General features: G+C 22.9%; 8 protein-coding genes across 8 annotated transcripts; 5 read left to right on the top strand and 3 right to left on the bottom strand. All coding sequences in view use genetic code 6, as the record gives it.

The window, feature by feature from the left end:
* Window positions 1-110: 110 nt before the first annotated feature.
* TTHERM_00784800 (AMP-binding enzyme family protein) lies at window positions 111-2315 on the bottom strand (the record flags this gene model as incomplete). Its single annotated transcript, XM_001011536.2, has 3 exons — window positions 111-253; window positions 314-564; window positions 622-2315. The coding sequence occupies 3 exons, from the start codon at window positions 2313-2315 to the stop codon at window positions 111-113; spliced, it is 2088 nt and encodes a 695-aa protein (XP_001011536.2).
* Window positions 2316-3009: 694 nt separating this feature from the next.
* On the bottom strand, window positions 3010-3894 carry TTHERM_00784790 (zinc finger, C2H2 type family protein, putative; the record flags this gene model as incomplete). Its single annotated transcript, XM_001011535.2, has 1 exon — window positions 3010-3894. Exon 1 carries the CDS (start codon window positions 3853-3855, stop codon window positions 3010-3012), a length of 846 nt encoding a protein of 281 aa, XP_001011535.2. The 5' UTR covers window positions 3856-3894.
* Window positions 3895-5123: 1229 nt separating this feature from the next.
* Window positions 5124-7340, top strand: TTHERM_000784759 (AMP-binding enzyme family protein; the record flags this gene model as incomplete). The annotated part of the gene is made up of 3 exons (XM_012796526.1): window positions 5124-6802; window positions 6862-7100; window positions 7156-7340. The coding sequence occupies 3 exons, from the start codon at window positions 5124-5126 to the stop codon at window positions 7338-7340; spliced, it is 2103 nt and encodes a 700-aa protein (XP_012651980.1).
* A 693-nt stretch (window positions 7341-8033) lies between these two features.
* Window positions 8034-10309, top strand: TTHERM_00784760 (transmembrane protein, putative; the record flags this gene model as incomplete). Its single annotated transcript, XM_001011533.2, has 2 exons — window positions 8034-9712; window positions 9772-10309. 2 exons carry the CDS (start codon window positions 8034-8036, stop codon window positions 10307-10309), a joined length of 2217 nt encoding a protein of 738 aa, XP_001011533.2.
* Window positions 10310-11738: 1429 nt separating this feature from the next.
* On the top strand, window positions 11739-12230 carry TTHERM_00784740 (hypothetical protein; the record flags this gene model as incomplete). The annotated part of the gene is made up of 1 exon (XM_001011532.2): window positions 11739-12230. One exon carries the CDS (start codon window positions 11739-11741, stop codon window positions 12228-12230), a length of 492 nt encoding a protein of 163 aa, XP_001011532.2.
* Window positions 12231-13086: 856 nt separating this feature from the next.
* Window positions 13087-14769, top strand: TTHERM_00784730 (hypothetical protein; the record flags this gene model as incomplete). The annotated part of the gene is made up of 2 exons (XM_001011531.2): window positions 13087-13740; window positions 13798-14769. The coding sequence occupies 2 exons, from the start codon at window positions 13087-13089 to the stop codon at window positions 14767-14769; spliced, it is 1626 nt and encodes a 541-aa protein (XP_001011531.2).
* A 570-nt stretch (window positions 14770-15339) lies between these two features.
* TTHERM_00784720 (hypothetical protein) lies at window positions 15340-18313 on the bottom strand (the record flags this gene model as incomplete). The annotated part of the gene is made up of 4 exons (XM_001011530.2): window positions 18242-18313; window positions 17959-18163; window positions 17429-17904; window positions 15340-17364 (listed from the first exon to the last, which is right to left on the bottom strand). Exons 1-4 carry the CDS (start codon window positions 18263-18265, stop codon window positions 15340-15342), a joined length of 2730 nt encoding a protein of 909 aa, XP_001011530.2. The 5' UTR covers window positions 18266-18313.
* A 753-nt stretch (window positions 18314-19066) lies between these two features.
* Window positions 19067-26641, top strand: TTHERM_00784710 (HMG box protein; the record flags this gene model as incomplete). Its single annotated transcript, XM_001011529.3, has 8 exons — window positions 19067-19670; window positions 19882-20308; window positions 20365-20911; window positions 21182-23189; window positions 23321-24384; window positions 24461-25513; window positions 25573-25970; window positions 26119-26641. 8 exons carry the CDS (start codon window positions 19067-19069, stop codon window positions 26639-26641), a joined length of 6624 nt encoding a protein of 2207 aa, XP_001011529.3.
* Between the last annotated feature and the right edge of the window lie 981 nt (window positions 26642-27622).

Raw genomic sequence — 27622 nt, forward strand, 5'->3', positions numbered from 1 at the left:
CATTAAGATATATTATATTTTAGATAAATAATTATTATATTTATTAAATTAATTGTATATTAATACATGGTTAAGTATAATTCAAATAAATAATAATATTTTTATTGATTTCAGATACAAATTGAGGACAACAATCTTTTGTCTATTTCAGTTAATGGTTCATTTTTTTTACTTTTTTGTATAAATTGTGCAATTTTTTCGAATTAAAGATTTTCAGACTATAAAATTTTATACTGCTCTTAAAAGTAGTTACCTGTTTGTTTTAAAATAAATAAATAAATAAATAAATTATAATAGCTCAAGCACTTATTACTTTTATTTTTTATGGTATCCATGATGGTCTGCTGATGTTTTGATTCATCTAAGAAATTTGAAGAGCAACCTATAATTCTGAGTGTAGCCAATTATTCACTCGTAAATAAAATCATAACAGCCTTTTTCAAAAAAATTATATCTTTGTAGAATTCAAATATATTTAAATCTTTTGATAATTATTTTTCTATAGCTCTTTTTTAGAGTTTATCTAGACCTTTAGATGAATCGTATTCTTTCTTATTGAAAAATCTATTTTTAAAAAATATTTAAATTGACCATATTCTAAATAAAAATAAGATAAAGTACTTCAATTTAAATAGGATTGAAGATATTTTTTCTGAAACTTTGCTACTTAGAGAAGCTTTTAATTATGATAAATTTTTTAATTATTTATCATTCTGATTTAATGAAATATTTTTAAGACCATTTGCTTTTTTCCCAGAAAAACTTGAATAAATCTGATTTTTAACCTATATTTCTTCAGTCTAAGGTTTGATTAGCTTATAATTTGATTAAGCTTAAGCAAATTATTCTTAAATAAATGAACTTTTGATTTTATAGCTTAAATTTTAATTGTTTTAATCAAGTTCTTTTATTATTTTTTTTTCAAGGCTCGTGTTTTACAAAGTTATCTACTCCTAACATTATTCCTCCATTTATCTATTAGTCAATAATTATCCAGTATTTAGTTATTCTTTATTCTCATAGTTATGACCATTTTAAGATTTTATTTGGTCCAGAACTTATTTACTTTTAAATTCAAGATTTGGAAATATTATTTATCTATTTTAATTCTCTTCTAATTAATTTTAAAAAATATCTGATTAATCATTTTAGAATTTAGACTTATTTGAGATATCATCACTTTATTAATACTAATTTGATTAAATAAATACATCATCTTTTTATTCTAGTAACTAGTTAGATTCTAAGATTTGCATATATTTTTATTGGTAGAAATTTTGTAGCAGCATTAAAAATAAATCATTTTTTATTTTACTCCAGGAAAATCTTCTTCCTATAAATCCCAGTATCATTAATAGAGAAAGTGTGCTATTTACTAAAGCGAGCATTTAAGGAATAGTAGGATATTAAATTTAAACCTATTATACAATTTCATCCATGATTAACTCTATCATACCATATCCGCTCTAATTAATCTAACTTATAAAATATTCCCTGTCCCAAAGCTAATTCGAAGTCTCGTAGGCTATTGGAGATGAATAATTGGAAGAAGATTAAATAAAAAATCCTTCCTTTACAGAAGTGACTTATTTTTAAGCTTTTAGAGTTGTATACGAAATGGAATTTCCAATAGCATAAGTAAAATAATTTCGATAATTAACTTAAATCTATTTTGTTTAAGTATTAAACTAAGATGTAAACATTTTTAGTCTAAAACCTGCATTTTAACCATTTACAATATTATTTATATCTGTTTGATTAGCACAGTTGCTTGGAGTTGAATTTTTGTTAAAATCTAAGTCAAGGCAACCATATGTATAAATGAATATTTAAGATTAAAAATTATCTTTTGTACTTAAAGTAAGAGTGTTGTTTTAAACTGGAGAAAAGTCTAAACAATAAAATCCAGCTAATTAAGGATTAGTACATTATATGATGTTAAGTTATGTTTAAGTTAAAGAGGTACCATTAATATTGTAAAAGTAGGCATAAAAAACTAAATATGTTTAATTCTACTAGGCTTATAAATTTTCTATATCCTAATTTGTATCATATTCGAATCTAAATCCGATTAGATCAGAGCTTAAATTAATATCAATCTCCTCTTCTGTGATAAAATTTTATGATTTATAATTTGGATCAATTTAGTTATTTACAAATTAGTAGAGTAGGTAAGAGAAATAACCTATTGCGAAGAAAAAAACTATTAGTGATAAAAAAACACCCTGTTTTGTTCCTTTTTTAGTATGATTACTTGATTTTCCAACTGTAAAAGAAAATTAAGAAGAAAATAAATCTATTTCCTATAAATCCATTTTTTAAAACCTCTACTTATTAAAAAGTTTCTATTAAATTGTTTAAATATTTAATTAATTTTTAGTTCTTGTAAGTATTACTATTCAAAAATGCAATTTACATTAACTAGTAAAATCTTATTAATATCTTTCTTATCAATTTGAGATAACGTAAAAGAAAAATCTAAAATAACTTATATCTGTATATATCTATCTATTAAATCAATCAATTTTTAATATGCTTATTGTGATTCATTTAAAATTAATGCTATATTTAATATCTTATTTTCAATTATTTTTAGTATTTAAATATTAAAATAAGCAATTAAAGATCCATAATGCATAAAAAATAAAAATACTTAAAAAATAGAATTAATATATTAAGAAATAAATATTTTTTTTGATATTAATTGATACCATTTTAGATATTTATTTATATTTTAAGGTTTGTTATAAATTAGAATAAAAAATTGATAGTGGTTAGTATAAAATTGATATTAAATTAATTAATTTAAAGTAACTAAATGATAAATAAAAATATTATTTATTTATTTTGTAATTAAATACATAGCATGTATTTTAAAAATAAATTGAATACTTTTAAAAAAATATGTCTAAGACAGTCATTAAAATAAATAAATAAATGAATTATGAATATATTTTTAAAATTCAATATTGTTTGCTTGTTTATCTATCATCTTTTTATTAAAATATATCAATACTATTTTGGTATTTCTTAATAAACTAATTAGCTTGGTTTTATTCCTTACAAAAATTACTGCTCTTTTTATTATTGTTTATGCCATTCAATATGTTTATTTAATTCCCTTTGATCCTAAAATCCTAGCCCACATGACATATAGCCACAAATAAACTTGAGTTTCTTTTACTATTCTTTAACTAGATCATCAGATTTCTTGCAAAGTACTTCTGCCAAATTTTTGGCTTAAGCATCCATGCCAAGTTAATTTAATTTATTGTTTGCATTTTTTATTTCTTAATTATCAAGCCTAATATTTGTTCTTATTTAATCTTTTAAAATATTTGTCAATGAAGAAGCATTAAGAGTAAATCTTTTTCTTTAAACTTGATCCTCTTGTTTTTTTTATAAGCTTGAGCCCTTAGAATTAGGAGATATTCTTTTTTATTTTTATTCACGTGATTTAGATGAGGAGGAAGATGAAGAAGAAGGATACACTCTTTTCTTTTTTCTTTCCTTGCTTCTATCTCTTTTACTATCTCTCGAGTAAGAATTAGAGCTCGAGTTAGATGATGAAGACCTAGAGTGAGAAGACATTTTATTTTTGTATTTTTTTGAATCTTTTGTTCTACTTCTGCTTCTATGCTTTTGATGTTTTTAAGGGCTTTTAGAACGCTTTTTCTTTCTTTCTGCTGAAGAAGAGTAAGCTCTTTTGCTTCGGCTTTTTGATTCTTTATCCTTTTTTTAATCTTTTTTTATGGACCTTGATCTACTCCTTTTATATTATTTGCGAGGTGACATTTATAAATAACTTATTAGATTGTTAATAATTTAATATAAATATATATATATATTTGCCATAAAATTTAATTTTGATTATTTTTTGGAGATAAATTCACAATAAAGATATAAATATAAAATAATATTACTGTTTTTTATTTTTAATATGATTTCATAAAACAATAATTTGACTTTAAATTGTAAAATAAATTTAAATAAATGTTTCAGTTATTTGAATACCTTATAATCATTCATTTCACTGTAAGCACCGATGGTTTAGTGGTAGAATAGAGCGTTGCCATCGCTTTGACCCGGGTTCGATTCCCGGTCGGTGCATTTTTTTTAATTTCATCAGTTTAAAAGTATAATTAGAAGTAGGGAATGTTAGAAAAATCTTAAACACTAAATGAATGAGATTAAGGTAATATTAAATTAAAATTAATATGTTAAGAACAATATATTGTAAAACCTCGTTAACTCACAAACCTCAAATTCAAAAAAGTTTTAATTTATCAAGGTTTTCATAAAAAAAATAAACAAACAATTAATTTAAAAATAAATTAAAAATAAAATGATAGATATCATAGTTTATTTAAAAAAGAATTAATTAAATAAAATAACAAAAGGAAAAAGAACATAAAATGAATTATTATCAAATTTATAAATTATTTTTTATTTTCTATAAAATAAAATTAAAATAAAATAAACAAATAAACATATTAAAATAACATAAAAAAAAATAAATTTATTTATTTATTTTTTACAAATAGCGAATTAACTACAAAAAAGTATTCTGCAAATAGCAATATTAGTTAGCACTTCAACTCTTTCATAACTACTAATTTGATTTTGGGTAATGATATTTTTTAAGATAAAAATGATTAAATAATTTATATTTATAGAGGTAAATAAATTAATGTATCATAAAAAAAATTAAAGGGCAAGTCTCTTAATCAAAAAAATTAATTGCCTTTAACTTAAATTTATGATTACAAATGCGATAAAAATAAACTTAATAAATTAAAAAAATATTTTAATTATAAAATATAATTTATTTTTATATATATATTTTTATTATTATAAAAAAAACCTTGAATATATATAGTTTTTTTGCTATTTTTATGTCAATAAATATCATAATTTAGCAGTTTATATGTCAAAAACTATTAATATAATAATTTATTTTATTACAAAACTTATGAATTGTTTGATATAAACAGTAATTTAATTTAATTTATAAAATACTGTTAAAGCTTATTTTTTTAATAGTAATAAATTAACTTAGAATAAGTAGAAGTAAAACAAGCAAATAAACAAATAAACAAAGAAAAAAAGAAATTCTCTTAAATATGAGCATTCTAAAATATGATATATTTTCTTCTGAATTTTTATTTAATATTGGAAATTAGAAATATTGGAAAAGAGGCAGCTACTTAGGTTTAGTATTATCTATACTCTCATTTGGAGTTATGATATTTTACTTTGCTTATTTAGTTAATCAGTATAGTAATAACTTAATTAGTCCAAATTTTAGATCTTAGAGTTTCATCACAAATTATAGGAAGGATGTAATACTCAGTTAGGATCTAGTAGGTTTTTAGTTTTATTATAATGCCTCTATGACTATAGATCAGTATTAAGAAATTTAAAATAAAACGTACATTGTCTTTTAGGTAACATTATTTTATTAGGATGCAAAAAATAACATTTATTAGAGTTTTAATCTCGATGTTATTAAATGTACTGATAGTTAATTAAATGGTTTTTATTGTATTGATTTTTCTAAAGTAAGTGACTACAGTCTGTTACTCGATACAAGTAATAATAATGTGAAAGTATCTAACTTATATATTAGGATGTACGGCTGTCTAGATATAGACAACTTTAAACAAAACATTCCAAGTAACTGTGCTGATTAAACTGATATAGATAATGTAATTAATGGATTAGATACCTTCTTCTACACAAGAGCTAAATCATAACAATACAATACTACTTCAAAGCAAATATAAACAAATTATAGGACTATACCTAATTATATGTAAGTTAATTTAACTATTTTTAATACTCTCTCTATCTAAATATAAGAGACTGAAGTGGTTTAGGGATTAATATTTTAATAGCAAGAGTCATATACTTCACCCTATTAGTACAATTAAATGGTTTCTACTTTAGATAGAAAGCTTAGTTTAAAGAAGGGAGAAGGCCCTTACATGGAAATAATAGTTTAAATTGATGAAATTGTTTGGTAATTTCATATTTAATATCCTACAATAATACAAATCTTAGCACTAGTCAATGGAGCTGCTTTTATAATTGTTATTTGTAGAAGTATTGGTAGATTTTATTCTTAATTACTAATTAAATAAGACTTCTTTATGCTTTTCCTTCAAAACATCTATAGTGGTAAGTATGAATAGATTCTTAAGCATAATAGTTTTATTTAATAAAAAATGGATAATATTCCTTAACCAACTGATTTGATACTTAAATAAACAGATTATGTTATTGAAAAACGTGATAAAAAATAGATTTTTATTCCTTTATTCTCAACTAAATCAAGAGATTATGTTGAAAAAAACTAGGTGAATAGTTAAAAATAGGAAGAATCAACAATCTTTTCAACACCTAGTAATCGGTAAGATTATTTAAATCAAATAAAAGAAGAGCAAGCACTAGATAAGCTTTAAAACAATTAAAACATAGAAAAATATTCTTAGCATGAAAAAAGTAATTTTTAAAACAATTAGTTAAATAGTACTTTTGGAAATTCTTCTAAATGTATTTCATAAAGTCCAAAATCAATTTTTGAAAAAAAGTAATGTGAAAGCTAAAGAAAATCAATTTAGTCTAAATCAAAAGATCATGATTTTAAAGGAGATTTAGAAACTAAATATCAAAATATCCTTGATTATAATACTGAAAGGGATAAAAGGGAAGTCTTAACTAATAACTTAGCAAAGAATTTCAAAGTTATTCAAAGCAAATCTATTCAATAAAAAATAAAAGATTTTATTTTTCGGTTTTAGTAATTTTTTTATGATTTAAAGATTCTTTATTTTTATCTTAATACTTAATATAAAATAGATTTTGCAAACCGAAGAAATATTATTCATCTAAAGGAATAGAAGAAGAACTAATTAAGAAAATATTTAGCGAAGTCCACTTAACATTAGATATTTTCGAATTTTTTAAAGATATTTTTTTTTTGAAAAAAGCAATTACTATGCTACTGAGTCAGGATTAATTGGCAGCTATTTAATGTATTGGCCTCACTGAAAATTATCTTAACTTAAATTAATAAAAAACAGATTTTAAATAAAAATGTAAAGTTATTTTAGAATTAAAAAATAAATCTATATTTATGTTTTAAATAATAAGAAAGAAGCACTAAACTCAGCTACTTTGAAAAACAGTTTAGCTTATTGTAGTCTTAAGAATTATAAGAATAGCATATAAATAGCTTTTTTAAAAACTTTTATGAAAGCAAATAATAAAATGAGGTTGATTAAAGAATAGTTTCTTCAATATTCAAAACAGATTAAGAAGAAATATTTGTTTGTTGATAAAAAATCTTTTTATTGTTTTGTGTGGCCGGTCAATTAAATTAAAAATTAATTTTTTTATATTTAATAATTTATGAATTTATAAAATGATTAGTAAATTTTATTTTTCATAATAATACAATAAAAATTAATATTATATATATATAGTACCTTAGGGTACTGTCCTTTTCAAGGCTATACACTGAAATTTTAGGTATTCAGGTAACATACGTAATATATGTCAAAGAATTTTTTTATTCCGCAGAGTTCGCATTGCCAATATCAATTATATAACAAGTGTTTAAATCAAAAATATTAGTTGCCTTTTATATAAATTTATGTTTACAAAAAATCTGATGAAAATAAACTTAATAAATTAAAAAATAAAATTTTTAAATGTATATTTATTTATTTTTTGAATTATTCTATATTATTATTTCTTTCTATAATGTAATATAACACAAGAAAAAAGTTTGTTGCTATTTTTATGTCAATAAATAAAGTAATTTGAAAGCTTTTAGCCTCCAAAATTAATACTTTTATGTGACGAACTGTATGAATTATTTTTATTAATTTAATTTTTAATAATATAATATAAAGCTTAATTTAAATTAAAAAGCAATAAATTAACTTAGGGAAAGTAAAAGTTAAATAAAAAAGAAACAAACATACAAATAAGCAAATAAACAAATAAATAAAAAAATTCTCTTAAACATGAGCATTCTAAAATTTGATATATTTTCTTCTGAATTTTTATTTAATATAGGAAATTAAAAATATTGGAAAAGAGGCAACTACTTAGGTTTGGTATTATCTATACTCTCAGCTGGAGTTATGATATTTTACTTTGCTTATTTAGTTAATCAGTATAGTAATAACTTAATCAGTCCAAATTTTAGATCTTAGAGTTTCATCACAAATAATAGGAAAGATGTAATACTCAGCTAGGATCTAGTAGGTTTTTAGTTTTATTACAATGCATCTATGACTATAGATCAGTATTAAGAAATTTAAAATAAAACATACTTTGTCTTTAAGGCAGCGCTTTTTTATTAAGATACAAAAAATAAAATTTATTAGAGGCTTAATCTCGATGTTATTAAATGTACTAATAGTTAATTAAGTGGTTTCTACTGTGTTGATTTTTCTAAAGTCAGTAACTACTCTCTCTTAATCGATACAAGTAACAATAATCTGAAGGTATCTAACTTATATATTAATATGTATGGCTGTCTAGATATAGACAGCTTTAAACAAAATATTCCAAGTAACTGTGCTGATTAAACTGATATAGAAAATGTCATTCAAGGATTTAGTTCCTTCTTCTATACAAAAGCTAAATCATAGCAATACAATACAACTTCAAAGCAAATATAAACAAATTATAGGACTATACCAAATTTTTTATAAGTTAATTTAACTACTTTTAATACTCTCTATATGTAAATATAAGAGACTGAAGTTGTTTAGGGATTAATATTTTAATAGCAAGAGTCATACACTTCACCCTATAATTATAATTAAATAGTCTCTACCTCTGATAAAAAGCTTAGTTTAAAGAAGGGAGTAGGCCCGTACTTGGGAATAACATTTTAAATTGATGAAATTGTTTGGTAATTTCATATTTAATATCCTACAATAACACAAATCTTATCACTAGTCAATGGAGCTGCTTTTATAATTGTTATTTGTAGAAGTATTGGTAGATCTTACTCCTAATAGCTAATTAAATAAGATTTCTTTATGCTTTTCCTTCAAAACATCTTTAGAGGTAAGTATGAATAGATTCTTAAGCATAATAGTTATATTTAATAAAAAATCGAAAATATTCCTTAAACAGATCATACGACATCTAATTAAACAGATTATGTTATTGAAAAACGTGATAAAAAATAAATTTTTATTCCTTTATTCTCAACTAAATCAAGAGATTATGTTGAAAAAAACTAGGTGAATAATTAAATATAGGAAAAATCAGACATCTTTTCAATATCTAGTAATGGGTAAGATAATTTAAATCAAATAAACGATGATCAAACAATTGATTATATTTTTAAGAATAAAATCAAAAAAAAAAAACCTTAGCATGAAAAAAGTAATTTTTAAAACAATTAGTTAAATAGTACTTTTGGAAATTCTTCTAATAGTATTTCATAAAGTCCAAAATCAATTTTTGAAAAGAAGTAATGTGAAAGCTAAAAAAAATAAATTTAGTCTAAATCAAAAGATCATAATTTTAAAGAATATTTAGAAACTTAATATCAAAATATCCTTGATTTTAATACTTAAAGTCATAAAAGTGAACACTTGACTAGTAACTTAGCAAAGAATTTCAAAATAATTCAAAGCAAATCTATTCAATAAAAAATAAAAGATTTCATTTTTCGGTTTAAGTAATTTTTTTATGGTTTAAAGATTTTTTACATATATCCTAATGTTTTATATAAAATAGATTTTTCAAGTCGAAGAAATATTATTCATCTAAAGGGATAGAAAAGGAACTAATTAAGAAAATATTTAGCGAAGTCCACTTAACATTAGATATTTTCGAACTTTTTAAAGATATTTTTTTTTTGAAAAAAGCAATTACTATGCTGCTCAGTCAGGACTAATTGGCAGCTATTTAATGTATTGGCCTTACTGAAAATTATCTGAACTTAAATTAATAAAAAACAGATTTTATATAAAAATGTAAATTTTATTTTAGAATTAAAAAATAAAACTATATTTATGTTTTAAATTATAAGATAAGAGCACTAACCTCAGCTACTTTGAAAAACAATTTAGCTTATTACACTCTTAAGAATTATAAGAATAGCATATAAATAGCTTTTTTAAAAAGTTTTATGAAAGTAAATAATAAAATGAAGTTGATTAAAGAATAGTTTCTTCTATCTTCAAAAAAGATTATGACGAAACATTTGTTTGCTGATAAAAAATAAAACACCTTGCAATAATAAAAAATAATCATCGCTATTTATTAGCAATGATTTAAATTATATTCAGAAATAAACATAATTAAATTCAAGATTATGTATATTGCTATTTGTGGCATATTTTTTCTGTAGCTAAGAAGCTACTTGCTAAAATTTTTATGCCATTTTATTTTTATGTGTTTATTTGTTTACTTTTTAATTTTAAATAATTTATTTTAGTTTTATTTTATTGAAATTAAAAAATAATATATAAATTCGATGATAATTAATTTTATGTTCTTTTTCCTTTTCTTATTTAATTATTAATTAATTTATATACATATAAAATATGAAATCTATCATTTTATTATTATTACTATGGTCAGACCGAATATCACTTTTTGAAATTTTAAATAAATAGTTTATTTTTTTTATAATAGAGGGAAGAGAGTGAATCAGATATAATATAAATCCTAATTTATACTCATTTTTTTAGCATCCTTTTTTTATTAGTCAAATAAATTTGTTTTAGAAACTTTGTTAAAATTTTATATGGGATGATAAATTTTAATAATACATTTAAGAAGGTATTTAACATAATGGAGAAGTAAGTAAATAAGTAAGTAAGTAAGTAAGCAAGTTATATTAACTAATTATTATTGGTGATATACATTAATGAGATAATAATAGATGATTTTTAGACAAAAATTTCTAATTAAATAAAAGTTTATATTTGATGTTTTTAATATTTATTATTTTTATTAAATTAATATTATTTTATCTATAATATAAATTTTTAATTTTTTAATTTCATGGACTTAGAATTATTATTGTCACTGCAAGCACCGATGGTTTAGTGGTAGAATAGAGCGTTGCCATCGCTTTGACCCGGGTTCGATTCCCGGTCGGTGCATTTTTATATTTTATTTTCAATTGTTCTATTTTTAGCTTAATTTTATATGATCTCATAAAATATGAGTCACTTTTTAAGAGAGTCTATTTAGTGAATAAAATTAATCCATCTAAAATAAAAATCCTAGAAATCCTAATTTGTTTTTCATAATTTATTTTTTTTTTAAATTCTTTTTTTTAGTAAAAAGATAAAAAATATTAAAAATAGTTTGTGTGTTATAAATTTATTATCAAAATGAATATTTTCTATAAACTAATTTCTAGCTAAGAATTCAAATTTGATCCATTAGACATAATTGAGAGTTATTAAGAGATAGAATGGGATATTACAATGCTTAGTTAAATGTTCTTAGATTTTATATAAAATGATTATAAAACAACTAATTTTCTCCAAAATGAGTTCACCAATCATTTTCTAAAACAAGCCTTTGTTGGATAATGTGATAATATTTTTGAATTGAGTTTTTATTTTGATAAGAAAGTTATTTTTTAAGACGATTTACATGAGCTAGGCTAAGCAATTACTTCTTGCAAAAATTTGGAAATACTTACTATAATTTCGTGGAAAAATTGCTTTATTAACACTGCTATAATGAATTTAGGCAAAGGAATTTCTGATAGTTCTCATTTAAAAAAAATTGAAATGCTATTTAGTAAGGATTACTTTGAAGGAGGTTCACAAGAAGTATGCACAGCATTATCAAAATGCAAAGCCAAATAAATTACTTTAGAATTTAATGATACATATAATGAAGAAGACAATAATTTTAATTTAATTGGATAAGAACTATCAAAAAATTAATACATTCAAGATCTGAGTCTAGAATTCTAGAGTTATAAGATAGATAGTGAAGTTACGCAATCTTTTTGTCAAGAACTTCTAAAATTTAACCTTTTTTCATTGGGACTCTGGTTTTATTATAATAACTTAACTGAAGAAAATATGATGATAATATGTATGGAAATACAAAAAATAAAGTCTTTAAATACTCTGAAATTTAAATATGAAGAAAAAGAGAGACTTCAAATAAACTTTAATTAATTTCTAAAAAGGAAATTTAAGAGACTGGTTAACTTTAATTGAATTAATATTACTTTTATTGTTTATTTGTTTTGCTGAAAGTTTTCTTATGAAAATAAATTAATTTAAATATTAAATATCATTCAAATCTATAAAAAAACCATTTTTTGAAAGTAAAATTTTTACAATCTTAAATTTAAATTAAAATAAAGCACTCAATAGAACGAACTAAATTTGATTCCAAAAAATATCAACTTATTTGCTATTATTTTAAAGAAAACTCTAAATGGTATATATTTAGAAATTAAATTTATTTTTAATTCAACTTTATGCTTAGCAAATATTTTAAGTCTATTTTATCTTAATTTAATATTTTTAATATCATTCTTAAAGTTTAATTTATTCTATTTGTTACATAAACCAATTTACTTAAATTAGATTCATTTACATAGAATTATTATTTTAAGAAGCCTAAGCTTATTTATATAGACAGTTATTACTGTTTAAAAATATTTTTATCTTTTTAAATTCAAATATTCTTTAAAATTAATTGTAATAAATATTTGATAAATTAAATTCCATGTGATAGGTGAATAAAAATGTAGCATTTTCTAACTTTTTTGAAAATTGTTAAAAATTTTCAAATTTTTTTTGAAGTAAAATGGCGCCATTCATATTTTTGCATGATGTAGATTATCTTTTGTTTTTATGGCCAGTTTAAATTTTAGAAAATTTTTATAATTTGTTAATTAATATCTAGAATTGTATGATTAAAATTTATTAATAAATAAAGCGATTGTTTAATATTTGATAAACTAAAAGTAGAGGTAATAAAAAGTTAGAAGAAGTCAGATAGATTGACTAATAGCTACTTATTACAATAATTAATAAAAGCATTTTAATTATAATTTTACTTAAAATGAAAAAGAATTCATTCTCTTTCAAACTCAACATTAACTCAGACCTCAAGAACTCTCCTAGCTTCAGAAAAGATAAAAGTGCTGATAAAAAAATAATCATAGATCATAAAAATAACACAAGTAGGACTACTATAGAGTGTGATTTTAAAACTGCTTTTGAACAAAAGGGCAATAATGCGAATATAAATTAGGGTTAAAAATAAAAATCTATTTAATGTCTCACAAAGAGATATGAAAATAAAAAAAGTATTGATTTAAAAAGATAAGACGAGACTCAGTTTTTGAAAAAATCATAGGTCTATTAGTCTGCAAGGTAAATGATTAACACATAATAAATGAGTTCAATAAAAAGACAAAAAAGCCATACAAAGCAATCTCTTAGTATTTCTAACCAAAATAAATCTGCAAATTTAACTTAATAAAATGAAAGCAATAATAATTTTAAGTCCAGCCTCCTTTAGAAATATAAGCTAACAAACGCACATATGTAAAGCAAATCCTCTTCTTCTCCATTAAGAGTTAGTGTTTAAGTTACCTAACCTAAATAAGAAAAATTAAAAACAATAGAGTTAAAAAGATAAAATACATCAGAGCTAAAAAGATAAAAATCTTTAGAATTATAAAGACAAAAAACGTTAGACTTTTAAAAATAAGTAAGAAATTATTTTGAATAATAATAAAATATTTAATTAATCTTATTAATTTTTAAGTGTAATTTAAGCCCAATCCTTAAGACTTTGGAACAAAAATCTTCTAGTAAGCTCAGAAATAAATAGAATGGGGAGGAAACTTCAAAGAGTTCCTATTCAAAGTTCTATCAAAATTTTTTATTTAATGATTGTTATGACTATGAAGGATATTAAGATGAATCAGATCTTAAACATATAGACCTCGAGTTTAATTTGACAGATATGACTGCTAGTATGTCTGAGCTGAAGAAGTAATTAAGCTATTAAAAGGAAATCGATTACTCCTTCTCAAGCTTTACTAACCACAGCCATACGACTCCAAAAGAAAAATAAAGGAAAATTTCAAATGAGTATGACTAGATTTTGGGTGATGTTTACTCTACTGAGTCTTTTGAATGTGAAGATAAAAGCGTTGGAAACGAATACAATTAAATTGAAGAGAGATTAGATAAAAAGCTAAAAGCAACTTAACTTCTCACTTCTTCTTCATTTTAAAATGACATTAACATTTATTATTCACTTGAAGATGAGTTAAAAAAAAAAAATTTAGATAAATCCCAAATCGAAAAAAAATTACATCAAGAATTTATTAGAAATCAGTTGTAAAAAAATAATGAAATGTCAATAGCTTCAACCTTTTTGATTGAATACAATCCTAAAACTAAAACAGAATACAATTCTAATAGAACAATATCAATAATAGTATTGGATTAAATTAATGAGTTGGTCTCCTAAGAAAATTTAGCTAGTCCTATTCTTATGAGCTCAAGCATTAAAGAATGCTATGTTTCTAGAAGATTTAGTTAGATTCCTAGTGAATTAAATTTAGACAATATAGGCTAATAAAATAATAAAAGATAAAAAGATACAGCTAATATAAAGGTTAAAAGTAGCCAGATTAAAAAACCTCTCTTAAAATTAAATAATCAGACAAGATAGAATTCTGTTCCAAAAGTAAATTTTTTATTTTTTATCATATCAAAAAATTTATGAAAAATTATAAATAGATTTTAAACAGATAGTAAAATAGTCAAGACGAATGTAAAATATTTTGAAAAAATAAGATAAATTACCTTAAATTACACAAATACAAAACTAACAAATCTACTGAATATCTATAAAGCAAAAAAACAAAATAAATAAACAAACAAACAAATAAATAAATAGCTAACTAACCAATCCAACAAACAAATCAACTAAATAACTAACCAATAAACCAAACCAAGGAAATAAACTAACTAACCAACCAAATTAATAAATAAACTTAAAATAAGTTTGTTTGAATCATTTCAATAAAATTAACTTGAATTTACTGGTAATAATAAATATTTTAATCTAACTACAAAAAATGTATCATTTAATATAAAAAAAATCTAAAATATTTCAAATACTTAATTGTTTATAAATAATAATTCTATAATTTTAATCACATGTATATTTAAATGATTTATATCAATTAATAAATTCATTTTTTCTATTTAAAAATATTTTAATACTATAATTTTGAAGAAATTAAAATTTTTTTTTCACTGGATGCATATTTTATGGATTACATTAAAAAATTCATATAGATGTTAGATTTAAATCAATCTATTTACTTAAAACAATTGAATTATTTTAAATTCCATCATAATATTTTTAACTTTAGTTCACTGTAATCTTTTTTTAGTTTTAAGAATTGTGAATTTAATCTATTAATTTATTTAAATTTTTGCTTAAACTATTCTTTTTTTCTGATTTTTGTAAGCTTTGCTAAGGTGATCTTTCTTTTTGAGATTCTAATTTTGAAGAGACTATTTCTGTATAAGATTAGTTATTAGTGTGTTTAAGTAAAGTATTTTTTATTGTATCGAATTCTATTTTTTATCTTAAACTTTAATCAATTTATAAATAAAATCTTTTATTATCTTATTATTCCTTCTTTTTTGCTTTATTTTCTTACACAGAGAGCTCTCTTCTACTTGATTTGTCTACCGAAAGTTTTTTATCTGTGCTTTAGTCCTCCTAATTAGGTCTAATTATTTTTTTTCTAGTGTAGATCTTATTTTAAAATTGCTTTTAAAGTAAGCTTTAAGAGTTTTCATGACATGAAGCAACTTTCTTTCTTTGAGTTAGACTACTTTCTTCTTCTATTTTTTTTCTCAAAGCTTTAACTATCTAATCATTTTAATGAATAATGCTATTATTTAGTTTATCTTACTTTATATTATACGATTAAGAGTCTTCATTAAGAGATGAGAGATCTAAGTTTTGTAAGTAAAGCTTAGAAATTTCTTTTTTGCTTGAATTATTTGCATGATAATAATTTTATGATTATTTGAGTTCATTTAATTTAGGTAAAAATGTATTTTAATTTTCATACTAATAGATACTCTTTTTCTTTTTTGCTTTCAGTTCGTCTCTTGATTTATTATTTGACAATTCAGTTAAGTTTTAAATTGAATCCACATGAGGAAGTAAATATTAAAATGATATATTTTTGTTTACAAATTAATCCTCATGGTTGGCTTAATTTAAATCATTGATTGATAAGTTTTGTTTTTGATGAGGAATTACATTACCACTATCAATCGTTTTCTTTAAATGATGTATAAAAAAGTGAGTATTCTTTCTGTAACTTTATGAATTTCTTTTGTTTAAACTTAATGAATTTTATCTATCTTCCAATTAATTTTCATTATTATTATTCTGATTTTTTTGGTTTCTAATAAAATTTATTTATTCAGATTGCTTTTCCGAATTGAATAAATTTTCTATCTATTTGTTTATTTAGTCATATGAAATGTAATCAACACTCTTTTAATTTAATTCATTCTTATGCTTATTTTTAAGTTGTAAATTCTATTTTTGTTCATTTAACTTTCTACTTTCAGTTTCATAAATCAAACTATTTTTTCTATTTTACTTAAATGCTGATACTACATCGATAGTATTTGAGTTTTTCAAAATTTCGTTAGAGTCTTTATTCTGACTTTGTCTTTTTGCTTAAATATAATTATTATTATGAGATAGATCTTTTATAGATTTTATTGAACTTAAAGCATTAAGCATTATTTCATCTTAAAAAACGGCTGGCAAGACAATTTGTGAAGGTGCACTTGTCTAATTTTTTAACATTGTGTTATTCTAACTTTTTTGAGGAGAATTACCTAAAATATCAGTTGGAACTTCAAGCGAGCTTAATGATTTTTATTCAATTTTACTCTACCTCTTTTTGTTTTTAGTAATAGAGTTTTGTAAATCCAAAATCTTGGAAAGTTTAGTTTTTATAAGATTCATTTAATTTTATTTAAGTTAAATCATTTATTTTTCAAAATGGCTGTTATTAATTATTTAAATTATACTTGGCCAAATACAAAGAATTTTTGCAAATTAAGAATGGCAGATAATTTCATAATTGTAGCTGTCTTGAGAAATATTTTCACTTTAATTAAGATTATAATATTCTAATCCAAAAAAATCAAAAGGAGATTGTAAAAATAATGAGTTGTAGACATTTTTTTTCTAAACAATTTTTTAAAGTGATGATAAATCTGTCTTTTAAGAATTCAAATAATCAATAGATTAGAGTGATACTTGACACCTAGCCTGACAATAAATAAGATAATAATAATAATAATAATTTATTAATAATTAAAATAAATTTAAATACCAAAAACTCTCCTTCTAATATGATCTTAATAGTGCCTGGTTAGGTCGATTTTTATTTTTATGGATTATGAACTAAATCCCCTTTTAGATTTTATTGATACTTGCTGGTCATATAGATCAACATAATCTCATCACGAGTCAGATGAGAGAAATAAGTAATATCTCTTAAAAAATATACTTAGCTTTAGTTAAACTATTTCAATTATTATTCTAGATACTATTAAAAGTAACCTTAATTTAATTGCATAAATAAGCAATCTCTAACACAAGAAATCTCAATTCTAAAAGCCTAAGATTTTTTAAAGAAATCCATTATCTACCCTATTTCTTCTCCAGGAGAAAAAGTTTGTAGTGAGTACAGTGGCTCACTGTTTACATTTTTTTCATTTTCTTACTAGTTTTCATTTCTGATATTAACTATGTATCTACTCAACTCTCCTTCTAGCAAAAAAAGCAATCCCTATCCTTAAAGCTATTCTACAGTTTAAAATACAATTATTAACTTTGTTTTTAATATATAAATATATTTACTTGGCTTTTAAGTTTATTTTTTTGGCACCTTGAATTTAAATAAAGAAAGGTTTCTGTAGAAGTCTAAGATTTAATCTTCTTCTAGCAAAGCATTTAAATTATACTTTTAGAAAAAATCAAGATGTTTGTTGCATATTTCAATCATTTTTTGAAGCTCTGAAACAGACCTCTTCGTTCCATCTTATTATAGAATCTAAATCAATTCCTATTTTTAATTTTTGAAATATCAAATAAAGAGTAAATAAAAGATGATGTATATTTGTGATATTTATATTTTGTTTACTTAGAAGTGCTAAGCGTTCGCCATATATCTAATAAAGTAATTATTAGTTTTATTTACTAGCTAAAAATAAATCTTTTTACTAACTAAATATTATTACTTTTTTTAATTGAATAAATACCAGTCAATTTATTTGTTAATTATGATAATTGATCAAATAATTTACATAAAAATATTTAGATATATTAATAGATAGATAGATACTCATTTAGTATTATACTTATTCCTAATCTTTGCAAGCATTTAAGAATTCTAATAGCAACCCAATATAAAATGTAAGAATTAATTACTATTATCTCCACTTTAATTAATTCATTTATACTTATCTAATATACTTGTACATGAATTTATTTTATATTTAATATTTAGATCAATATTTTCTTTAAAACTAATTTTTTAAGAAAAAATATTTTTCTATTTAACATAGTAAAATTATACTTATCATGTAAAAAAAATAAAAGAGTTAAATTTTTAAATTATACTTAAGTAAATAGATTTTTTAAATTAAATAATTAATTATGAATTAGTTGATAAAGTTAATTTAACAACAAAATATTTTAAGAAAAAAGATTTGTAAATAAATAGAAATCTTTAAAAAATCCAAGTTGCATTATTCATGATTTATTTGTTTTCTTATATTAGAAATATTTAATTCAAATATATTTAAAAAAACTTACTATTCTTTATTGATTGATTCAATCATTCATTATTTTCCTTTGTGCATGAAAAAAATTAATTAAAAATTTGTTTATTGATTGATTGACAAAAAATATTTAGAGCTATAAAAAATAGATTTTAAGCTTTTTATAAAATTATAAAACTAGAAAAATGATATTTAATTATATAAGAAAAACTATTCTAGTGTTAATAGCAATAATATGGAGGTAAGTGTATTGCGTTGGCCAAATTAAATCATGGTAAACGTTTCAAAATTATGGTAATCGTGATTTATTTAATCAGTTTACAATAGTATTTTAGCTTGATCATTCTCTTATTAGTACAGATATTATAAAACTAAGAGTACCTTTTTCTATTGGTGACTTAAGGCAATATCCTTAAATTAGTTGGTATGAAATTAGTGAGACAACCTGCGTTTTTAATTATCTGCCAAACAAGCTAAATGCTGTGCAAGTAGATTATATAGGCTAAATTTTTGAATATTCATTAGCCTTCGCAGATCCTTCTTAGTTTATGAGCAATACAACTTGGTATCAAATTTAAGTTTAAACAGGTACTGTTATCCCTAGCTCAATAACAGATTTAGTAATTAAAATTGGTATGTCAACATATTCAGGAATGTCTGAAACTACTTCTGTTTTGTATGATTAAAACTTAGAGTTAATATCTATTTATATACAACCAAATGTAACAAACACTTTGATTCTACCTTTAACTGGCCAATTCTTTAACACTTAGGTTCTTTAAACAAATAGTAATAATGTTAATAACAATAATTTTAGAATTTTAGTTAAGATAAATAAATGAATTCAATTCGATAGCTTATTTATGTTGCCAACAACATTAAATAAGAATAAATATTTTATCAAATTAAAATACGTTTTTGTTAAAAAAATAGGCAATTCAATAAATAAAAATTTATACTCAAAATTAACTATCAGTGATATTTTAATTTGTAAAAATAGGAGTAAGATTAACAATCAAATAGCACATAGTTGAGGCATAAGGCAGATTTTTGATCAACTTATCATCACCTTAATTTTCATTTGCTGCTAAATCTGTTTGCAATTCAATAGACGATTCTAGTTAAAGCAACGTAGTTGTAATGCAGCCAAGTTCTTTTACTTGTAATATCACTTCAACCTCTCTTGAAATTGTGTATTATGGATAGCCATTAATGAGCTAAAGAATTTTTGTATTTTAGTTTGATATTTTAAACAGTATGGCTTAAGATAGTCTAGCTTTGATAGTTTATTAAATGGAAGTTTACTCAAATTTGGTCCTTGACAGTGGAACTATTAACTTATATTAAACTTAGACAGTCACCTTAACTTAGTATGATTTATTTTTATCATTCGGTCAAAGGCCATCAAGCGTTTTTCAGCTTTATAGGTAATTTTTTTCATAGAAACCATTATTATAATTATAAATAAATTATTTTTTCAAAGCTCACTACCTGATTACAATGTTTATAATACCCTTACTCTGAAATTTCAAACACAAATTAATACTCCTGATACGTTATCTTAAATTGTGATAGAGTTAGGAACTAAATATTTCTCAGTTTTATAAGGCTCTATTTATGAGAATTTACCAAATTACAATCCAAGCATCCAAACAAATTGCTAAAGTATTGGATCTTAGATCATATGTACAGGGGTTGGTTCTTTGCAATCTCAAACTGTTTATCAAATAAGTTTTAAATTATTGATAAATTACAGTTATAGTATTAATGTTGTTCCTAGTAGCTTTCTAAACTTTGCTATGATTCAAAGCTCTTCAGGTTCTTACATTATAAAAAATGCAGGAATTTAATTAGGCTAAATATAAAAAAATATACCAAAAATTACATCTACTAATACTTTTGCAGCCTCCTTTGATTCTTAAACTATGCCTTAATACACTGATGGTCTTGGCTATCTTAAACAACTCTAAACTAACCCATACAGTATAACTACTTAAGTTATCGGATTTATGATTTTGGACGATGGAACAGTAAGTTAGATAATTATTTAAAAAATAATATATTAAATTCATTGAATCAATTTTGAAATTTAAAAATAATTTCTTTTTTTGAAAGATAATTATTCTCAAACTATTTAGATAAATGCAATAATTAATTTCATATTATTCAAATATTTCTTTCTTTGTTAATTTTGATAAAATTTTACTTTCAATAAATTTATAAGTTGGATTTCGATTAAAAAATAAAATTGATTTTTATTATCATATAATTTTTAACATTTATAAAATATGACTAAATAGGCTGTTTTGCAAGATAATCAAGTAAATAAAGGATATGTGATTTATACAACCCCTATGATTTAAGGTAATGGATAACAATAGACTTGTTTATCAAGACCAAATTCATCATTTTCTAGTTGCATAGTAAGTGCTTAATCCGATATGACTACTTTTAGATTTATTGGAACCAAAGATCCTTTTTAACCTTAGTCAGTCTAATAGTAATCAGTAGTGTTTTTTGTAAGTAATTTATAAATAATGAACTTTGGGTAGATGGGAGGATAAGAAGTATTTGATTTCTATGTCTAAACTTTTTCAACTAATTTGTAAGCAAATTCATAGGACTCATCTTATTTAGTTTAAAGTTATCTTGTAAATACTTACGTTTACTCTGAAGTAATTGTTGCTAATGTCAATGTAATGGCAGAAATAATAAATTATTTAGGACCTAACCCTGCTATGAATATAGATGGGTATAATACAATTAGCTTTCTTAAAATAAATACCAATTTAAATGCTTAAGATCCAATGATGTCATCGAATTTCGACTATCCTTTAAGAGTAGAAATATTTTTTGACAACATGCAAGTTCTTCCTTTATACAGCAATTCATAGATAGCAAATATAACAGATCCTTATGAAATGAATAGAATCTCTTGTATTGGAGCAGGAATATCATGCTATTATATCCCTACTACTGTTTATTATAATCCATAAAATTACAATTTTATAACTTTGAATCGCATTCAAATATAGTTCTAAGATGTGAATACAATGGTTTAATATAATAACTAGTACATATTGATTCCATTTACACCAATTAAAAGCATTAAATTTATTAATATGTTCTTAGCTTTATCGCAAGGAGTGAAAGCTCTAAGTTTGAAAAAACCTTCCCCGTATTATAGACAAATTAACTAAAAAATTACATTCAATTTTAGAGATGCTTCTTCAGACAACTCTATAAAGTATAACAATTATAATAATGTTAATTATAATCTTTAATCCACAAATATAGGTCAAATATTAAATAAATTTTAGATTAATTTTTCATATTAATCTACTGATCCTATTCCAAATCTTTCTAATCCTAAGTATATTATCTACAATACGTTATGGAATTTTACTAATAATTTTATCCCCTCTTAATAAGTTTCGTCGTTTTTAGCTACTGTTTAAGACGATATAGATCTTACATGTTCTCAGTTTAGCTATGTAATAACAGGATTAAATTACTTTGGTTTGCTATGTCCACTTATTATGCCTAATAAAACAACTCCTAACTTTTAAAATACATACATCTCTATGCTAAATATTTAGATTCCTTATGTTTATGGAATATAGTTACCACGTTCATCAGTATCAATTTCTGATTCAAGTGGAAATTTAAGATCATTTTCTTTCTTAAACAGCAGAAATAGATTGAATCCTGGTTAATTTACTTTTTTAAGTATCAGTCCAAAGTAGATAATAGAATTGCAAAAGGGTATGGAAATTAATTTTAGTGTATAAACTACTAATTTATTGCCACCAAATTTCATTTTTGTAGCATAGTGTACAGACAGCGAAAGCACACTAAATTTTGCTCCAGTGATTGTAAAAAATGGATGCATAATTAATGAAAATGTATACATATTTTCTACATTAACAATTACACCAACAGCAATTACTTGTGTTTTCTAAAATTCTGACTATATTCCTCAAGGAAATATTGAAATTTTGGTTGTTTCAATATAGGTCCTGTAAGAACCTTTAAATTCTTCAAACTAAGTAGAATACACAAAAACACTTGTAGCTAAATTTTATACTTCTGGCTATGTCTTGATATTAAAATCAGACAGAGGAAGAAAGCTCCTTTATTAAAGATAGAGATAATATGGAGATAGCAACTCTCAAATAACACTTGATGAAATCAACATAAAGCAAATAAGATAAGATAACTATTAAATATCCTTCTAACTTAACTTTGTACAAAAAGATTGGGATGATTTTGAAAACCTTTAATGTGATTTTACATCTCTTTTAAAATGTAAATAATTTAAAATTTTGAATAAATATAATTTTTTCTTTTTTAAGAAAATTAATTTAAAATAAAATTTAATTTTATTAATATTTTTTAATGTAACTTCTATTTATTTATGAAATTTTTATTTAAAATAGCTTCTCCAACTAGTATAGATTGTGAATTATTTGATTACACAAATAATAAACAAAATTTTGTTTCTCAATGTTATTTTAATAATTTTAATTTGTTGGTTATAAGAAATTTAGATATAACACTTTACCCAGTTTCTTAGTCATACTCTTATTTTATTTAAATCGGAAACTTAAATGCGAACTAAATATACCTTCAAAATTAACTTCCAAATACATAATTTACATGCTCAACAGTAGAACCTGGCTCTAAGATTGTTGTTTTGCAATTTAGTGCTCCAATTTAGAGTTTGCAATTAAATTACCAACTCATAAATATCTCTCCTAATGGACCTAATGGAGATATGAAACTAAAAAAGCTGTATTCTTACCCAGGCTTAACCGGTTAGCTGTAATTGTCATTTAACACGAACTAAAATTAAATAACTTGGAAATAGAATACAATGTTATAATTAAGTTTTCCTTCTAGATATATATCAGGTTTGGGTAATAGAGATCATTTAAGTTGCTACCAAAACAAAGTTTACATACCTTGCATAGTTTAACAGCAGAGAATTATATAAATTTAATCTTTAGCTTAAGACTCCCTACCAAATTAAATAATTATAGATATTATAGGGTTACAGGAGCCATCTTCTCCTTTAATCTTGGATAATAGTGGTAATCCAACTGAAATGTTTGAACTATTAGTAATAGATGGAGGTAGTAATTCCACGATTTCTTATTATAATGAATATGATATAGCTGTCTCAAAGAATACTCTCAGTAAAGTTAGATTTTTAAATTCGACCTCCACTCAAAATTAAACTTATTTGACTTCCGATTTTTATAATTTCACATTTATGTTCCCCTAAAATACACCATAAAAGACAAAGATGATTTTAGAATTTCCTAATTCTTTTGTAAATACTCTAAATTATTACTAACCCGATTCCTGTATTTTAAGTGCTCCTAATTTGGCAGATGTAACTTTGGATTGTATAGCTTAATCTAATAGAATCAGCATAACATCTGAAATATCAAATGATTTTGTTTTAAGCTCTGGAATTATATACACTCTTCAACTCAAAGTAAAAAATTTAAGTTATCATAAAAATAAATAAATTTTTAATTCAATTTTTAATCATTTTTTTTATTTATTAATAGGGTTTGAAAAATCCTTTTTAAGCATCAAGATGCAATTCAGAAAAATTAAATATTCTTGTATTTGATGATAGCAATAATCAATTAGTGATGTTAAGTGGCGAAAGCTAATCAGCTGCTAGAAATATAACGTTGACTTCTGATACTACTCTGAATACTTTTAATATATCAACAACGCGTATTGACTTGGTTTATGGAGTCATCTCAGAAGAGATAACTATTTTTATAAACTAAAATGTTAGATCTTAAAGCTTAGTTGAATTTAACAATAACTTCCTTCCTTTTGTTTCATTTATTCCTTCTACACCTTCTATTCCAATTGGCGAATATTAAACAACATTTAGAATGAAGATCACAAACTCAACAATAGTTGGATAATTTAACTTATTCATCAGCTAGTTTAGCACTACATCTACTCAAACTATCAAAGATGTCCCTCCAGTGACTATAAACATAATTAATTAATAAGATAAACAATCTATTTAGAGCTTGTTTAGTATCAAACTTCCATTTACTCATTTCTAAATACCTGTTGGAGGATTTTCTTTACCCTTGGTTGTTTCCCTAGACAAATTTTTGCCATCATCCAACCTTATTTTTAGTTCCACTGTGGTCAATCTTCCTTAAAATGGAGTATCGATTTATAGAGGTGGTATAATGAATTTAACTGCTAATTTTCCTTCCTCTTATCTATAGCTAAGTAGTGATTCATCTATTTCCTAGGTAGGCTCCTTGGGAGTGGTTCAAATAAATTTATAGGGAGAAAATGCTAACTCTTTTTTCTTAGTTGATAATATTCTGACATTTGAGGTTGTTTAAGCTGAATAATAAGGGGTAGGAACTTCTTCAGCAGATTTAATTAATGATTTACAAATATTTATAAATCCAACCACTCTTTCACCAGTTAATCAGATAATTCAAGTTCTAAGTTCTCAATCGCTTACACTTTATTATGCTATTTCTTCCAATTTCACATAATTTAATTCCATAAGTCTTAAAAGTATTATTTAAAATCTTTAATCTGGTATTGTTGAAGATTTTAACCAGTTAAATTAAGTAAATTATTTTTTAATTATTAAACAAAATATTGATTTTTTTATAAAATAAATCTTTAGAGATAAAGTTAATACGGTTTTTGGACTTATTAAGGAAACAGTGGACTTCAAGATTATTACATTAATAATCTCTATGAAAATACTTAATATCTTATTAAAGTATTTCCTTTAAACAACTAAGGATAATTTTTAGGTTAAAATGTAGGCAATTTTACAACTTCAAGTAATAGTGGTCAGCTTTTAAAAACTATTTTTAGATTCTAAAGCACCGTTTCAATAGCACAATAGATAGATTTTGCTTGTAAAATGTCCTAATATTTTGCAATCAATTAACTTTATTTGACGAGTACCACAGGAGTAAGATGTGACTCTCCTTCTAATATAGTTAATGTCAAAACCCAAACAGGTTAGATATAGATACAGGCTCTAGATAATCCAAATCCATAATACATAACACTGTATTATTATTATTATTTTTTATTTCAAAATAGATCTTAAAAGATTTTTATTTCATTTCAAACATTTATTTTTGATGCAATAAAAATGAAATATTTCTCTTTATTAATTGATAATTTAACTGAAATCTAATTGTAAAATATTATATAGGTATTTCTCATATAATAAAGGAGATGCTTACAACAGTTATAATAGTCAAATTTATAACTAATTAATAAATTAAAAGTCTACAATTATTTCATGGTACACGAAACTAATTTAAAACAATAGGTTCTTCTAACAGCTAATAGATTTTTAAGCAAGTACAGTTACTATAGCTTAAGCTTTGATAAATACAAGCAGCATAAAATCTATTGAAAGTAAACAATGGATATCGGTATAGAATATATATTTAAATAACAACGGCTATGTATGGATTATGATTGATAAAGCAGGAAATTTCCCACCTGATTACTTATAGATAAGACAAAACCTTAATTGCAATAATTAGACAGCACTAGCAAATTATGTTTCTCAGTATAATTCTATTACAAATAAGCAGATATCATTTAACATAACTGGCTTAGCTTCATAGACGAAATATGATATCTTCTTAGCAATAACTTCAGATGATTCATCAGATAACATGACATATTAGCCATAGATTTTTACAATTACACTTAGCACAATTTGATAAAAAATTTATAAAAAATGCAAGCTTTGATTATTAACTAATTAATTAATTAAGAACGTTAATAATTAATAGCAGGTCTAATCTGATTTTTTGAATTAGAGACTTTTGATATGATTTATTTTTGATGTCTAAAATTATCTCAAAACTATTAATAGATTTATATTTTGTAATTTTTAAATATATTTGTGCATTAGATTTTAATTAAAAATTTAATTCAAATTACATTTTATATTTCATTTTGGTTTATTATTATTTATTTATAAAAAAATTCTCTTTGATTAAAAAAATTATTTTAATAAAAAAAAAAATTAAAATTGTAAGAATGTATTTGAATATGTTATTGAAATATATGAAAGAATACATGAAAAATTGCAAGTAAATCAAATAGAACAGATTAGAGAAAATAATAGGAGGGCGGGGTAGGAAGTTTTGATAAAAATGCTCAAAATAAGGCTTATCCTGCTAAGTCCACTTCAGAAAATTTTATATCAGGTGTGAACTATTTATCAAGCAAATAAAAATGATTAATTTTTGGGAGAAATTTTGAGCTCTAAAATAATTTGTGAAGAATAAATCAAAAGGTGTGAGTTGGTAATTTAATTAATTAGGCAAATAATGAAATAGCTGCTTGAGGGGGCAAATAAATATATATGTATTGATAGAGAGATAAGGCAGTAATTAATAAGAAAAACTTAAACCAAAATGAGAAAAGAGTTAAATTGAATGTGTATTATTAAATATGAATTTATGCTTCAGTCTACTGATGAGCAAACAAACAACTTATCTAGAGATCAATCAATTGTTTTTTACATTAAAGTAATAAGTGTAAATCTTAAATACAGATAAATTTTAAGACTGTGAAAATCAAATAATTCTTAGAAGATGAAGCTTTGAGCTAAGAAATGAGATGAAATATAGGTTGTCTGATTATTTGATTGATGGTTTAGCTGACTGGTTGATTGAACGAACTATTGTGAGAGA

Source organism: Tetrahymena thermophila (genome assembly GCF_000189635.1).
Source record: "Tetrahymena thermophila SB210 genomic scaffold scf_8254719, whole genome shotgun sequence".
Classification (NCBI taxonomy): domain Eukaryota; phylum Ciliophora; class Oligohymenophorea; order Hymenostomatida; family Tetrahymenidae; genus Tetrahymena; species Tetrahymena thermophila.